General features: G+C 42.8%; 1 protein-coding gene across 1 annotated transcript; it reads left to right on the forward strand.

Moving 5' to 3' along the window:
- Positions 1–231: 231 nt before the first annotated feature.
- LOC130491226 (chymotrypsin-like elastase family member 1) lies at positions 232–16,030 on the forward strand. Its single transcript, XM_056864938.1, has 8 exons — positions 232–271; positions 5,214–5,296; positions 6,665–6,765; positions 8,146–8,271; positions 8,902–9,038; positions 10,473–10,618; positions 12,958–13,107; positions 15,996–16,030. Exons 1-8 carry the CDS (start codon positions 232–234, stop codon positions 16,011–16,013), a joined length of 801 nt encoding a protein of 266 aa, XP_056720916.1. The 3' UTR covers positions 16,014–16,030.
- Positions 16,031–17,203: the final 1,173 nt, after the last annotated feature.

Consider the following 17,203-nt stretch of genomic DNA (forward strand, 5'->3'; position numbering starts at 1 on the left):
TTAGTTCAATTCTAATGATTGTTTAGCTTTGTGCTTAAACAGTATTTAAAAAATAGCAAAGCAGCAAGGCCATTCAATGTTTGTCTTTCTGAGACACCTGTGCGTCTTCCCATCACACACCCCTCGGAGAATGGCCGTCTTTATCTCTGCTATCTTGGTGATGTAAAACCCCTAAAGTATAAAAGGAGTGAAAGGCTAAGGCAATGTCAACTTTTCAAGCACTCAATCACCATGCTGAGACTTCTCATTTTGGCTGCTGTTGTCCTCTGCGGTGAGTATTTCTGATGTGGAATATTTTGCCAGGACTGAAAATATTTTTCCCATTTACTAACAAAATTGTAGTTTTCTATGCCTCTTTCCATTTTCCCTCTGTTAAGATCTTCACCTCTTCTTAGGAGCAGATGAATTTATTATAAACTCTTTCCTAGGTTTAGTTAAACTTAGTGTGTGGAGTTAGTTGGTATATCTAATTAGTCTTGGTGAGTATTAATTTAAAGCTAATGCCAGCAGCCTGAATAGCCCAGACTAGCCCTAGATTGTCAGAGCTTGGAAGCTAAGTAGGATCAGCCATGGTCAACACTTGGATGGGAATCCACCAAGGAAGACTGGGGTTGCTATGTGGAGGAAGGCAATGGCCAACTACCTCTGCTCATCTCTTGCCATGAAAACCCATCAGGGGTTGCCATGATTCAGCTGCAACTCGACAGCACCAACATTATATGTTATAATGTAAGCCCATAATTCCAAGCCCAAGATGTCTACAACATTTTGTGTTGGCCCAGCCCCCAACAAAGAATTCTGATGAAGTCAATAGAGATTGGCATGAAGACACTTCAATGAATGGCAACTCACTGCAAGTCATTCCAGATTTTACATTGTGATTTTCAGTTTGACACTCAATCAGGGGGGTCTTGGTTCTTTCCAGAGTAGCAGTAATGTGCCTGAGGTGTTTTTTTTAGTACTTTGGTGTATTTAATTTATTTCAGAATATTAAATTTGCGCATTTCTTGGCAACTAACCACCACAGAATCTTCTGTCAAATTATTCTCTATGCCGTAGGACATTTACAGCGCAATCCTAGACAGATAAAGCCTTCTATATCCATTGACTTCAATGAACTTAAGGGTGAGGCTGTGGCTCAGTAGTAGAACATCTGCTTGGTATACCGAAGGTCCCAAGTTCAATCCCCAACACCTCCAATTGAAAGGACCAGGTAGTAGGTTATGTGAAAGACCTCAACCTGAGACCATGGAGAGCTGCTACCGGTCTGAGTATGAAGCGGTCAATACTGTGAAAGGTAACTAGGTTTCTAGATGTTGTATTTTACTAGAAAATACATTATCTTACTTAACCAGTTACCCCTTAAGTAATGATACAAGCTTTGAATTAAGAAATTCCTTTTTATTGTAGACATTTCAGTATAAAAAATATAAGAGTAAAACACAAAATGCATATCAGTTACAAATATATGAAAGTTACATTGTAGGAAAAAACCTAACAAAATATTACAATGTTTAAGCAGATCTGTTCAGTAAAAATTACAGTAGAAATACCAAGTTCACATACCTCTGGATGGGCCATGCTGCTGGGGAAGATTCTTTAGATAGAAGGACAGCATTGCAGCATAGCCTGCCAAAGAACGCCCAACTATGGAACAATTTCTAACCCCTTATATACCTTTTACCATGGAAATCTTAATCTGTGGTTATACATCACAATCTTTACATTACATCTTCTCAAGGGTCTGAAACTATTCCATAACAAACTTTATCCTTCTAAAAAACATTTATCCTTCACACCTACCAAGGTTTCTTTATATGGCCCTAGGCAAGGTTTTCCTATATATGCATAAATAGATAATCAGATCTTCATTGACAAGCCAATTAAATATAATATGGTGAGAAAGTTACAGAAAGGATGCTTAAGGCATCTTGTAAAGGCAGCAGTTTTCAAAAGGACTACTTTTTTCCTTTGCTATCTATGTTTACATTTTAGCGAAGGTTTTTGGCAGCGCGCCTGGAAACATCTGACCGCTAGCTAGCAATGGAGTTAAAGCATGTTTTCTTACTTGCCAGTCTCTTAGCAGGAGATTTAACTTTAATTAACATACATTGCATGAAAATAAATATGTGTGTATGTGCCTAGTGCTGCTACAAGTAGACAATACTGACTTTGATGGGCCAGTGGTCTGATTCAGTAGAAGGCAGCTTCATGTCTTCATATGAAATATCTCTACCTGACACCCTGGAGAGCCGCTGCCAGTCTGAGTAGACAATAATGACCTTGATGGACCAGTGGTCTGATTCAGTAGAAGGCAGCTTCATGTGTTCAAGTGTAGCTCTGTTTAGGATTGCAATTTAAAGGATCCTTTTAGACACTAGCTTTCTCCAGAAATATTGGTGTATTACAGATGATTGCAATGCTGGATATTTCCACACCAGTCATCGCTGCTGCCAATCCTCAAACTTACTGTTGCTGGTCCCAATGTACTAGTAAGAACAATACATGAGGTGAAAATAGCAACCATCATGCAAACCCAGCAACAAAAGTACCAGACCCCCAAAATATCAAGTACTTCTTCCCTGATGCCGTTCCGGCGGAAATATTAAAAAGCAATATAAAATGGTGGGCTCTCCCCTTAGCTAACCTATTTTCGTTATTAGATCTATATGGGATTCTCCCAAATTCTTGGTTATACTCTATCATTATTCTAATCTATAAAAACAGCAACCTTACTAATCCAAATATTTTTAGGCCAATTAGTTTACTTTCTATAATTGGTAAGCTCTATGCTAAACAAGATGTTGACTGAATGGATCCAAAGTCATAATATCATTGGGCCAGAGCAAATTGGTTTTTCACAGGGCAAATCGATTGTAGATCATTGTCTGACTCTTACTTTTTTGGCAGACAAGTATATTAATACTGGTAGGAAAAAACTATACGTGGCTTTTATATGATAAGATTGATAGAGATATGCTATGGAGCAAACTATCTAGACGGTATGGAGCCAAGACTTTTGTTTCTTTTGAGGAAATTTCATGTTGCTACATCATGCCAAATTCAATATTCGTCCAAAGGTTATTTAACTGATAGGATTCCTATAACAATTGGTGTTAAACAAGGCTGTATCCTTGTTCCCCAACTTTTTGATTTGTTTTTGAATGATTTGGCGGACAGACTAGATTCCATTGACGGTCACCCCCCAAAGCTGGCTTGTCGCCCATCTCCTTTATTATTGTACGTGGATGATACTGCATTGCTTTCGATAACCAGGGTCGGCCTGCAAAGATATCTGACATCATTTTATCAATACTGTAAAGATAATAAGCTGGCAATTAATTATGCCAAAACTAAAGTAATGGTTTTCTCTAGAAGTTGGTGCACACAGAAATGGTCTATTGGAGGTATAGAAATTGAACAGGTTAAAACTTTCAAGTCTCTAGGTGTTACATTTCAGCATAATTTAAGCTGGAACTCTCATCGATCTCGTGCAATTAATTTGGCCAAACATTCAGCTGTTCAGATATCACGGTTTTTCTTTGCTAAAGGTAATCAATATGTTCCGGCGGCAATTAAAATTTTTAATGCCAAGGTGCTGTCGCAACTCTTATACAGTTGTCCCATTTGGATCACAGCTCTCAATCAAACTATTGAGAGCATTCAAGCCTCTTTTCTAAGACGAATTCTAGGAGCCCCTAAATGCATTTCCTACCTAGCTACTTGTGCAGAGTTAGGCCAAATCTGTATTAATACCAAGGCTTGGATTGCCACTTTTAAATATTGGATTAAAATCCATTTTAGATCTGTACCTGACAGTCTTCTAACCTATTTGAAAAGTGATCCTTATAGCCTGCAATGGTCCCAAGCTATTCTTCAGAAGTTTGCTTGTATTGGAATTGATTTTGACTCTTTATTACTTTCTGGTGAAAGATCCGCTTTTCGAGTAATCAAGCAAAGGCTTCTGGATCATGAGCTGCAAACCCTTTTCCCTATATGTTCACCTGCGCATTTTTGGGCATTTCTAGCCAGCTAAACTCTATGGCTTATTATTTTCATAATTTAGTTGATCCAGACCAAAGAAGAGCTTTTTTCTTAGCTCGTATGAATGCCTTTCCATCGAAGGTCCTACTAGGTAGATTTAGTCACATTCCGTATCAGGAGAGACTCTGCCCCTGCAGTTCAGGATCTCCAGATTTGTTTATGCATATTGTATTGCAATGCCGCCTGGGTGAGGGCCCTCATAATGACTGTCTATCAGATCTGCTTGATATCGAAATAGCCAATAATAAAAGACGAATGTTATTTGATCTATTGTCTGATACTAAGCCTGAAACAACTGCTTTGGTTGCAAAAAAAATTGGTAACGTTATTGAGACGGGGATCCATGAAGCCCGTCTATTTTAAGTTGCTGTTGTGATTGCGGTTTATTTTATATATTCTGAATATTTCTGAGCCTGATGGGGCCCTGGTTTGTTCATCTTGGGTTGGTGTGTTTTGATTTTGATCATGAGAATTTGTATAAGATGTATTATGAACTATGCTTATTAAAGGTTAATAATATGATATGAAGTATTTCTTCTATGAAATGCTTCAATTCACTGCCAAATTTGCTATTACAAATTCCCTGCTATTACAACTGATCTCCTGCTGATAGAGATCAGTTCCCCTGGAGAAAATCCACTTTGACAATTGGTCTCTATGGCATTGAAATCTCTCCCCTCCCCAAACCCTGCCCTCCATCCCAAAATCTCCAGGAATTTCCCACCCCAGAGTTGGCAACCCTAGTTTACAACTGATCTCCAGACAACAGAGATCAGTATCCCTGCAGAAAATAGCAGCTTCGGAGAGCAACTTCTATGCTATGCCATAGATTCTAGGATAAATCCCTCCGCAAATTCCCTCCTCCTTGGGCACTGCCCCCAAATCTCCAGGAATTTCCCAGGCTGGAGTTGGCAACCCTGTGGACCTGGAGGCATCATGGATTATTCCATCTGGGTAGTTCCAAGACCTCATCCTCACCCTCTTACAAGTCTTCAGTTTCTTCATCTGAGCAGGAGGAGGAATCAGTACCCTAATCCATGACAACAGGAAGTGACCTGATACAATTGCCTTACTGGGCTCTCCTTGTAGCCACTGCTGGCTGTTTCTCAGGTGTTGAATGGCTGTAGTCAACTGAGATCATGCCTTTTGACACTGTTTTACTCCTGAAGGACGTTGTTCAGAGGGGTCGCTTGAGGACCATGGACGTGTTGTTGGGGGCTACAATGCACAGAAGAATTCATGGCCATCACAGGTAAATGCACCATCTCTTTTGCATACTTCCCGAGTCCACTCCAGGACTTGGTATAGGCAGGAACAGGGAGAAAGGAAGCTGTAGTCAATGTGGCCCCGTACTGAGAAAATCCTGACTTATTAACTGTGCTCCTATTTGAAATTATGATGCCTCCTTATTCTGATGTCTAGCGTTAAGGTCACAATGCAGACAATGGGAGTCTATGCACCAGCAGTCTCCAAGCTCAAAAGTATTTGAATCCCCGCCCCTTGAAATGCTGCTTTATAATTGACTGTAGTGAGAGAAAAGTTCCTCCCCCCTGAAACCCAATTGCAGCGAGAAAAAGTATTTTAAAAACAAAAAAATGAGTTATTTGAAAGGAAGGGGGGAACCCAAGCCTCGTTTTTAAAAGCCTTCTGCTCAGAAAGGACTCCGAGGAAGCAGGAAGTATTTGAATCCCCACCCCTTGATATGCTGGTTTATACTTGGCTGTGTACTTGCTGTGAGAGAAACCCAGCTTCTGTGTCCCACGCTTTGCCTTATGCATGGGATTTCAAGCGGGCTGAGCTCAGGGGAGAGGAAAGAATCGGGTTAACAGTGGGACAGGAAGTCCTGGAATTTGTGAGGGCTGGCAGTGAGGTCATCTCTAACGGAGGGAAAACTCATGCATAACTCCAAGGAACAACCGAGATAGATGGGGAGGCAAACATGAGAGAAAGTACCCATGCATAAACGACCAATGAATGGAAGGCCTTTTCATTTTTCACTTGGGACTTGTATCCTTTTTCATTAGAGGAAGAAAAAGCAGGCTTGGAGGGAGACAAATGTTGAGTGGAAAAATGGATGGAGGATAAAGGGCTAAGCAGCACTTCTGTGCCCAGGATCTTCTGTTCAGGGCTGCATTTTCCCGCCACTGTTTTTTCATTTAAAGAAAACAAACTGCTAGAAGCATTGCTTTCCTCTGGCCCACGGAGCCTTCTCCGATTGCAAAAGGCTCTTCTGCCAGGATCACCAGTCCTAACAGAATGCAACCACAGGGAGGAAGATACTCACTGGCCTGTATCACACTACTCCTCTTAGCAAAGTTTTCGGCAAAGGAGGGCTTGCTCCAACTTTAAGCAAATCTTCCATCAGAGGAAAAGCCACTAACATTGGAAGAAGGCTCCTTAGCCTTGAGGAAGGCTTCAAACTTTGCTAGGCAGAGTGGTACAACGCAGACCCTTATGGCCAACCGTGAATGCTTTTAATAAGCGGTCTGCAAATGAGGGTCTCTTCGATAGATGACTTGCTCCAGTTGTATCACTAATCTGACTATGGCGACATCTTTTGTTCCTTTTGGTGGGCAAAAGTATAACAATCCAACACTCTCTCAACTCTCCTCCTATCTAGATTTCCCTCCAGTACTATTCAGGCGGAGGGTGGCATCATACATGTGGTGGGACACTGGTGAGGCAAAACTGGGTGATGACAGCAGCTCACTGTGTGGACAGGTGAGAACGAATATCTTCTTTGCCTAACCAAGAAAGCAAAGAGGCTTTGATTGGAGTGTCACTGAGTGAGACTGGGGCAGAGGAGAACACTGGATCTGTCTTGGAAATGCTAATCTTATACTTTTATGTGCGTAAAAAATATAAACCTAGGGTTGCCAGGTCCCTCTTCGCCACTGGCAGGAGGTTTGGGGGGCAGAGTCTGAGGAGGGCAGGGTTTGGGGAGGGAAGGGACTTCAGTGTCATCGAGTCCAATTGCCAAAGCAGCCATTTTCTCCAGGTGAGCTGATCTCTATCAGCTAGAGATCAGTTGTAATAGCTGGAAATCTCCAGCCACCACCTGGAGGTTAATCAAACATATGCAATCACTATGGCTTAAAATTGTTATGTGTGTACACAAAAATTTCAACAACACAATTTTTCTCTCAGGTATGGAGTAATTCTTTAGTGTATAGCCTGGTTCTGTTACCTCGCAGAAACCATATATTTTTTTAACACTTTTTTAACACTTTTTTATGGCAACAAAAATAATAAAAATCATATATAATCAAAAAATAAGGAATCAGGACTATATCAGGATACTTACCGGACTCCTGTCTTGGTTGTATATAGTCCTGATTCCTTATTTTTTGATTATATATGATTTTTATTATTTTTGTTGCCATAAAAAAGTGTTTAAAAAATATATGGTTTCTGTGAGGTAACAGAACCAGGCTATACACTAAAGAATTACTCCATACCTGAGAGAAAAATTGTGTTGTTGAAATTTTTGTGTACACACATAACAATTTTAAGCCATAGTGATTGCATATGTTTGATTAACTTTCTATACTGCAGTCCAAGTGCAAATTATTGTGACCACCTGGAGGTTGGCAAACCTATATAAACCTCTTTTTGAGGTTGTGTCCTCAAATGGTAAGCCATATGAAAATGAGGCTGCTTCTATACAAGGCGGGGGGTTTGCCTCAGTTTAGCATCCACACTGGACTGGGTTTTGTAGTTTTTGTCGCATCCACTTAACATTGACCTTTTAACATTCTTCTTTCAGAGGCTTCTTCAGCAGGTTCCACCCTACAAAGCAGCCGTTTTCTCCAGGGGTTCTGATCTCTGTAGTCTGGAGATCACATGACATTCCAAGAGATTTCCAGGCCCCACCAGGAGGTTGGCAACCTCAGATGAAGGACCATACCCGTTGCATACCAGACCCTTTGCAAACAGGATATGTCTTCCTGCTTGCCAGGCTCTGGCTCTGAACCTTTGATTCAGTTCTGAATGCTTCATAGCTTCTACCAAACACCAGAGGGGAAAAATATGCTAGGGACTTATACAAAGACTGCAAACGGTAACTATAACCATTCCATTTCCATGCCCTCTTATCTCCAGGAACATGAATTTTCGTGTGGTTGTTGGTGACCACAATATTTATCAACAGGAAGGCACAGAGCAGTATTTAAGTGTGGGCCGTATTTTTGTGCATCCATATTGGAACAGCAATAATGTCGCTGCAGGGTAAGTGTTATCCTGGAAATATTAACCAACCAAATAAACCTTCTGGATTATGCATCAGATCATGTAGTGCCCAGGATTAAAACAGCTATTTTAGACATGCAAGAGTTCTAGGCATACCCAGAATTCAGTAAAGCAGGTAAACACAAAGGAGGCAGAGTCTGGCTATCAGCTTAGGCCTTTTATGCATGGACGTTTCCCCATGGTCACCCTCGCCATCTGCTTTGGGGCTTCCTTTTGATTACGCATGCCTTTTCTGACTGTCAGAGGTCACCCCGCTCTCCTGCATGTTTCGCCCGTGTTTTCCATATGCTGTTTTAGCCAGAATCTGGAAAATGCAGGCATTTAGTTTTTGTTTACACAGCTAATTTCATCGCATTTTGAATAATTGTTAGTCAACCAACAGGTGCAATCCTAAACAGAGTTACACCTTTCTAAAACCACTGAAGTTAGTGGGGTTAGAAGGGTCTAACTCTGCATTGGATTACACTGACATTTCCATCCGCAGAAAGATGATGTATAGTAAATAAATAAAACACCAATTCTGGTTTCTGATGTGGTCTTTAAAGAAAGGCCAGTTGTTTGTTTTGTGTCTTTCCATCCCACTACCCATTCTCTTCTCTTCTCCCACAGCTATGACATTGCACTGCTCCGTCTCTCTCAGAGTGCAGTTCTCAACAACTATGTGCAGCTTGGATCTTTGCCCCCATCTGGACAGATCCTCCCCAACAACAATCCCTGTTACATCACTGGCTGGGGGAGGACCAAAAGTGAGTGTTACGGTAACTCCCACAAGGTACCGGGAGAGAGTATCAAAGCCTTCTGTGGTCCACTTTGCTCAAGACGTAGATGCTCATGTTTTTGATCTTATTAATAATTCAAACCTTTCTGGATCAAATCTGGTGTGAAATATGATGTGTGCAAGACAATGGGTGCAATAGATAAACGACAAGTACAGTAGATAAACAACGTGGCAATTGGCTGCATCTTTGCAAGTGGGACTTTATGGCAAGTTCTAGTCTACTCCAAAGCTCCATGTGCTGTATTTTTAACAAACCTTATCCAGACTATTCATGCTCTGCAGTCCAGTGTAGATCTGTCCAACTGCTTTTCCCTACGCCGGTCCTAGGTGCCGCAGAAGAAGGAAGCCTTACTAAGCAGACTGCCTGGTTATTGTTGTGCTTTAATAACTGTAGCTTGTTTCATTCTTGATATTGAGGCATTTGACCCTTTAGGGAGACCATAGTCTTTTGTTGGGCAGGCTAGACCCCCCACCCACTATTGAAAAGAAAAGAGTAGGAGAGTTGAAAGAAAGATGAGTGAAAACAGTAGACCAGAGGCTGTAAGAAAGAAAGAATTTAAACTCGTGTTAAGAATTTTGTCTTGTATAGCTTAATACATGCAAGGAAACAACACAACAGTTATGTACAACCAGACACAAAATGTCCAGTTCTAGGGGGGGAAATGTGCACTTCTGAAATTCAAGTCATGCAAAAGATGTGTTTACATTAGGTCATGTGAAAAGTGACCTGAGATTATGTGAAAACCAAGGTCTTTTACGCATGGCTGCTTCCCTCACGGTCACCCCTCCAATGACTTTGGGTCCTTTCTGACCATCAGAGGTTGCCTCGCTCTCCCCACTCGTTTATGTGCATTTTGCTGTGTTTTCAAATTTGTGATAAAACAGGTCCCTGAAAACGTGGGCAAAATGTGCAGAAACGAGCTGGAGAGAGGTGACCTCATCAGAGGGTTGACAGTGAGGGAAACACCATGCATAAAAGGCCAGAACCCCAGATCCCGATCAAGTGCACCCATTTCTCCTCCACCTACTGGAAATGCTCCCTGGAGACTCCACTGCTCTGCTCCATAGAGGGTTCACCAGTGTTTTAAAGCTGGAAGAAATCGCTTGAGAACCCCTGTCCTGACAAATCATATGCAGTTGTCAATTCTGTGATAACAACAGTAATGCACGCATAAGGAAATGGAAGGCATGTTGTGCACTCTGTGTGCCAATTCCAATCATAAATCGTGCATTAGTTCCAAATGTTCCTTTAAAAAAATAAAAAAAGGACCCCTATCATCATGAAATGCACCACTAGGAAATCTCCACCCACTTGACTAGGAGGGGAAAGAAGGTGGTAGGGAAATAGATCGTTATCTTTTCAAGCAAGCTACATCCTTATCTACCCTGTGGTTTTGCACAGCTAATGGCCAGCTGGCCTCAGTCCTGCAGGAAGCCTTGCTCCCTGTGGTGAGTTACTCAACCTGCTCCACTTCGGCCTACTGGGGCTCAACAGTCAAGGACACCATGGTGTGTGCTGGAGGGGATGGTACACGCTCTGGATGCCAGGTAATTGCATGCTGGGAAAAACAAAGCACAAGCATATTTAAGGGCCAGACTAGATGTTGCATTTTTAACAAGTTGGGTGGATGTGCAGGAACTAAGGTTTCCAATTCTGGGTTGGGAAATCCCTGGAGATTTGGGGGTAGATCCTGGGGAAGGCGTTTCCAGGTGGGGCCTGGGGATCTCCCAAAATTACATCTCATCTCCAGACTACAGATATCAGTTCCCCGATGAGATCCCTGTCCTCCTCAAGCTCCACCTCCAAATCTTCAGAAGTTTCCTAACCTGGAGCTGGCAACAATATGCCCCCCCATCCCCAGCTGGAGGCTAGGGGGGACCTGGCAACCCTAGCTATGGGGAGGGGACTGACCTCAGTGGGGTATAATGACATGGAGTCCATCTTCCAGAGCAGCCATTTTCCCCAAGGGAGTTGATCTCTGTAGTCTGGATATCAGTTATAATTCTGGGAAATTTCAAGGCCTTACCTGGTGGTTGACAACCCTAGCATCCCCCCAGCAGGTCAAATAGTGCCCCCCCATGGGGTCATTTTGGCTCAGAAAAATGATGTGGGGTAAAGTCTGAAGTCTCTGCCAGTGAGGGGGAGCTGGTACGCTCCCACTCACTGGCAGTCTTTAAGTAGAGGCTGGACAGAGGTGAACCTCAGCTAAAGATGGGGTTGCCAGGTCCCTTCCCTCCTCCAGTGGGAGGCTCTTCTCGTAAAGTGCGTGTGCGTCACTCCCGGTTTAGAACCAGAAGTGCCGCATCGCAAAGGGCCTTTACCTCTTAGTTTGAGTGGTAAAGCGGCCTTTTACCACTCAGACTAAGAGGCATAAGGCCCCTTGTGAGGCAGAACATCCGGTTCTAAACCGGACGTGATGCACAGGGTATGCACGAGTGCGTGCATGTCTGCCCGCTGACCCTCAGGTGGTCGGCAGGCAGAGGGGGAAATTGCCGGGGGTTTGCCCGCCACCAGCAGGCACCTGGCAACCCTAGCTAAAGAAGAGGGGACAGAAGGGGATGGGAGATTAGCCTGTTTATACGCTGCATCTCCAGAGAGCTACCTGAGGTTTAAGTCCCTAATATCTTAAGATCCTAACACCTGGAGACCAAGCCCTATGAGGAAAGGCTGAGGGAGTTGGGAATGTTTAGTCTGGAGAAGAGGAGGTTGAGGGGGGACATGATTGCTCTCTATACGTATTTGTCACTTACAGGAGGAGGGCAGGGAGCTGTTCCTGTTGGCAGCAGAGGATAAGACTCGCAATAATGGGTTTAAATTGTGGGAGGAAAGGTACCGGCAAGGAATTTTTTTTTTTTACAGTAAGAGTTGTTCGACAGTGGAATCAGCTACCTGGGGAAATGGTGAGCTCCCCCTCACTGGCAGTCTTTAAGCAAAGGCTGGACAAACACTTGTCAGGGATGCTCTCCCGTTAATCCTGCATTAAGCAGGGGGTTGGGCTAGATGGCCTAGATGGTTTCCCAAGTACAGCCCTTTACTTTCCCTCATAAAAGTGAGCGGCAGCCATTCACTTATATGAGGGACAGGTTCAGAAATAATTTTAGTGTGGAGACTAAGCTTCGTCAAAGATATCAGACATTCTCTCTCTCTTTGTATGTGTCTGTATATATATAGATATACATAAGCGAATGAATGCCGCTCACTTTTATGAGGGAAAGTAAAGGGCTGTACATGGGAAACCTTCTGTGGTGAGAAAAGCACAGGAACTGCACTGCTTAGATCTTACATTAAAGAGAATGCCTTCTTAAAGATGCCATTATTTTACCACTGCCAAACAGCAAGGACAAGTAGAGAGCTGTTTTTGGGGAGGGGTGAAGCTTCCTCTCAATTAAATAAGGGACAACCACAGAAAAATATTATATCCATTGAGATCTCAAAAGGGACAGAGGAATAGAGAAATTTCTCCCTGACGTAAATTTCCCTCTGAAGGTGTTAGGGTCTTAAGATATTAGGGGCTTAAACCTCAAGCAGCTCTCTGGAGATGGAGCGTATAAGCAGGCCAGTCTCCCATCCCCTTATGTCTCCACCTCTTCAGCTGAGGTTAACCTACAGAGAGAGGGGGGGAATCGTTCACTTGAAATGCGGTAAACTCTTTCCCTTGCTTGTCAACTTCTCATTTTTTGGCTGATTGAATTTGGTTTCACAAAGGGCACAATGCATTGCCTGAGTGGCAGATTTTCAACAAAGTCAGTCTGTCTCGAGACAGCTGCAAAGCTGCTCAGGTTGCTTAACGGAAGAGAGATTTCCCACTTGATATAAAAGTCGAAGAGAAAGGACTACATCGGAAATGTCAGTGATGCATGCCTTCCTTCTGTACTCTGTTCTCCAGGGGGATTCTGGGGGACCTCTGAACTGCCTGGTGAATGACAAATACTATGTCCACGGAGTCACTAGCTTTGTTTCCAGCAGCGGATGTAATGTCTTACGGAAACCCACCGTATTCACCCGTGTCTCTGCATACATTTCCTGGATCAATAATGTAAGTTTATTTCAATATACACCAATGGTGAAACAATTAAAGAGGATGTCAGAAGAGGATGGCCCAGGCTAGCCTGATCTCGTCAGATCTCAGAAGCTAAGCAGGGTCAGCCCTGGTTAGTATTTGGATGGGAGACCACCAAGGAATACCAGGGTTTCTGTGCAGAGGAAAGCACTGGCAAACCACCTCTGTTAGTCTCTTGCCATGAAAACCCCAAAAGGGGTCGCCGTAAGTCGGCTGCGACTTGAAGGCACTTTACACACAGAGAGAGAGAGAAGCACATACGGTATAGCATTGCCAACTCTGAGTTGAGAAATTCCTGGAGATTTGGGGGAAGGGAGGGTGCGATTTGGGGAGGATAGGAGCTCAGCAGGGACGTGATGCCATGAAGTCCACCTTCCAAAGCTGCCATTTTCTCTAAGAGAACTGATCTCTGTCATCTGGAGATCAATTGTAACTCTGGGCAATCTCCAGAACCCACCTGGAAGCTGGCAGACCTATATTGAGAGGTCTATCCTAACCATGTTTTCTAGTGGTAGAAGATGCCAGCTGGGGCAGGGGGAGGAAAGGCAAAATTAAAAACATAAGACTACTTTGAATGGAATTCTGACCCCAAAAATGGGGAGAAACACTGACAGAACGAAGTGCCAACTTGCATTGGGAAAGGTTGAACAGGAAATGCTATTTGCGTCCACACACACACAAACATATATCATGTTAGTCTGCATTTTAGGAACGACGGAAATAGCCCTCATGTGACTAGGGAATGCCCTGGTCACCCAACTGGTGCATTGACTATTTTCTAGTCTTTTTGCAGAACTCTACAATTCCCAGGGTTCCAAGGGTGGGTAGGGTTGCCAAACTCCAGGTACTAACTGGAGATCTTTCGCTATTACAACTGATTTCCAGCCAACAGAGATTAGTTCACCTGGAGAAAATGGCTGCTTTGGCAATTGGACTCTATGGCATTGAAGTCCCTCCCCATCCCAAACCCCACCCTTCTCAGGCTCTGCCCAAAAAAACCTCCCGCTGGTGGCAAAGAGGGACCTGGCAACCCTAGGGGGGTAACCATTAAATCAGTTTGAGTGTAAATATGACCTTAGCACCATCAGTAAGTTATGAATGTGAGCTTAATAGCAAATGCCTGTTCCCATTGTGATCTTGGCCTTGTTATACTTACTCTTGCAGCCTAACCTACCTCACAGTGTAGTTGAGAGGCTGAAATGGTATGCTGCCTCAAGCTACTTGGAGGACCGCTGGGATAAAACAATTATTCACTTTATTTATTCATTTCATTTATATACCCCACCTTTCTCCCCAATGTGAGCCCAAAGTGGCTTAATCATTCTCATCTCCTCCATTTTTATCCTCACAACAATTCTGTGAGTTAAATTAAGCTGAGTGTGTGTAACTGACCCAAGGTCACCCATAGAGATGCCAACCTCCAGGTACTAGCTGGAGATCTCCTGCTATTACAACTGATCACCAGCCGATCAAGGAGAAAATGGCCGCTTTGGCAATTGGACTCTATGACATTGAAGTCCCTCCCCTCCCCTCTGGAAATACCTGGAGAAAATGGTCACTTTGGAAGGTGGACTCTATGGCATTATACCCCATTGAAGTCCCTCCCCTCCCCAAATCCCACCCCTCCTCAGGCTCCCCCCTTAAAATCTCCATGTATTTCCAAACCCAGAGCTGGCAACCCTAAGATATTATGTATAAAGTGAGGGGGTGTATTTTAGGAAGCCCTAGAGCACTGGTTCCCAACCAGGGGTCCATGGACCCCCAGGGGTCCACGAGAACTAAATTAAGGTCCGCGAAACAAAGTTATAAACCCATAATAAATTAATATTTTCAATTAAAAGTTCTCTATTATAAAATATATATATTCAAATATAATTCTAAGTTTAAAGTTTAACTAACAGTTATGATTAAAGTTTATTTTCAAATTCCTGGAATTTTTATTTTGAACCTTGGGGTCCCTGCACCGAACAAAAAAGTCCTAGTGGTCCCTGGTCAAAAAAAGGTTGGGAACCACTGCCCTAGAGAGAACAGTATGTTTAAGTGCATAGACATATCACCCCAGTAGAATTTCAGTCAGTGAGTTAGTAAAATGGATAGTAAAGAGTTAATTGGAACTCTTTATTTATTTATTTATTTATTGAAGTTGCAATAAAGCAATTAGTACATTCTTAGATTTACTTCATTATCACAGTGAGATCACAAAAGTGATCAGCCACTCAGCATCAGCAGCATAGTGCAGGTGTTAGACACTCCATGGAGGTTGGCACAAGTTTCCACAAGTACAGCACCATAAGAGTGAATGACAGCCATTTGGTTGAGTGTGAGAAAGGATTGTATGTTGTGGAGGCTAAATATGTTCCTGAGAAATATGTCTGCCAACTCCAATTTGGGAAATTCCTGAAGATTTGTGGGTGAAGCCTGGGGAGGGTGGGGTATGGGGAAGGGAGGGACCTTAGCAGGGTATAATGCCACAGAGTCCACTCTGCCCCCCCAAATTAGCCATTTTCTCCAGGTGAACAGATCTCTGTCGTCTGAAGATCAGTTGTAATTCCAGATTACCAGGCCTCACCTGGAACTTGGCAGCCTTTATTGAGAAATGACACTTTCTCTCATGGTTGCGTTAAGTCAGTGTGCAAGATGGGAACTAGTTGTCAGTGTGTATGTGTGTAAATAAACACCCAAAATAATGTCAAGAAGCAGAACTGGAATCCTCAATAGTTTTTTTCAAGTGGAGCTTCTTCTGCTAAAACCTTTCATTACCATAGGATTCATCTATTCTTTTAGTATCAAAATCTGCATTTCTAGAGCTCTGTAAAAAAAAAAAAAGAATGCTTGGCTTAGTGACTTTATTTTTATTATTTCAGGTAATTTCCTCCAACTGAACAAGCTAGAAAACAGAAGTTGCATCCAAATTCAAAATGTACTACACCATTTTTTGTCAGAGGAATGTGGAAGTGCCTGTAAACCTTTGCAAAAAATAAATATATATATATATACATATGTAGAGACTTATTTGTTCTCTGTCTTTATGTTTTGAGATTATCTTGCACTTGGTAATAGCCAGAGAATATCAGGCTGGTTAGGATTCTTATATGAATTGTTCAGATTACGATTCCCTTTCAAACTTTGGTTTGGGAATAACTTTGTTCGTTTGTGTACTCCCCCCCCCATGCCACAATCAAGTGTGGTACAGTGGTTAGGGTGTTCAAAGTCCTGTTGGCCAGTCGCTTTCTCTCTAATTTACCTCACAGGGTTTGAGGGCTTTTTTTTCAGGATACAATGGTTCTATATTAACATACCACACCCTCATTAGCACATTGTCTTGATACTTACAGGACAATGATTAGCACATTACCTGTGATACTTTTTGCAGGACAATGATTCAGCTCAAACCCAACCCCTTTCTGACTATATATTACTCTTCCTACACCATGTTTTCTAGTGGACACTGAGAGACACTGTCCACTGTCACCATCTCTTTACTTTCACAGTGCTTCACTTTTACAAGACCTTGTTTGTCCTTTACTGAGTCCATCTTAAGTCGAAGAAGTTTCTTTCCTTTTCTAGAGTTCTCGCCTCTCAGTGGCGCAATGCATGCTTGATTTTCCTCAAGCATTGTAGCAGGTGTTAGTCCATAATTTAAAACCATTCTCAGTTAACGGCCCCCTTTTCTTTTTCCCGGGTGGCCTCATCCAGAAGCTTGGCCATGAAAGCATAGTTGGGGATTTTAGATACAACAGAAGCTTGCTGTTTCCAGGGATTGTTGGACTTTACGGCAACTGGAAAGCCAGGGGATGGCACACACGGCTTTCTTCCGTTCCACCCCAGAGAGCACTGATACTGACTGACCTGAAAACTAGATACTTGACTTATTTTGGGCTATCTGAGCCTTTTGCTTAGAAGCCCGATAGCCAGCCCTGTATAAAAGGCGATAAGTTTTACTTGGACAGTGCTCTTTAGTGGCCGCTGTGGGGTGGTCATAGAAAGGATTAAGATTTGATATCAGGGAAAGCTTTGAGATTTTAAACCTCAGTTCCTGACTTTTGGACAGGTAAGAGAGGGGCACTTCAGG

Source organism: Euleptes europaea, chromosome 1, assembly GCF_029931775.1.
Source record: "Euleptes europaea isolate rEulEur1 chromosome 1, rEulEur1.hap1, whole genome shotgun sequence".
NCBI lineage: Eukaryota > Metazoa > Chordata > Lepidosauria > Squamata > Sphaerodactylidae > Euleptes > Euleptes europaea.

Bases quoted from the DNA above. Each gene is read 5' to 3' on its own strand.
- LOC130491226 (XM_056864938.1), top strand. From the start codon at position 232: ATGCTGAGACTTCTCATTTTGGCTGCTGTTGTCCTCTGCG. The intron at 272-5,213 runs GTGAGTATTTCT...TTACTCCTGAAG, and splicing joins GGCTGCTGTTGTCCTCTGCG to GACGTTGTTCAGAGGGGTCG. The intron at 10,619-12,957 runs GTAATTGCATGC...TCTGTTCTCCAG, and splicing joins GTACACGCTCTGGATGCCAG to GGGGATTCTGGGGGACCTCT.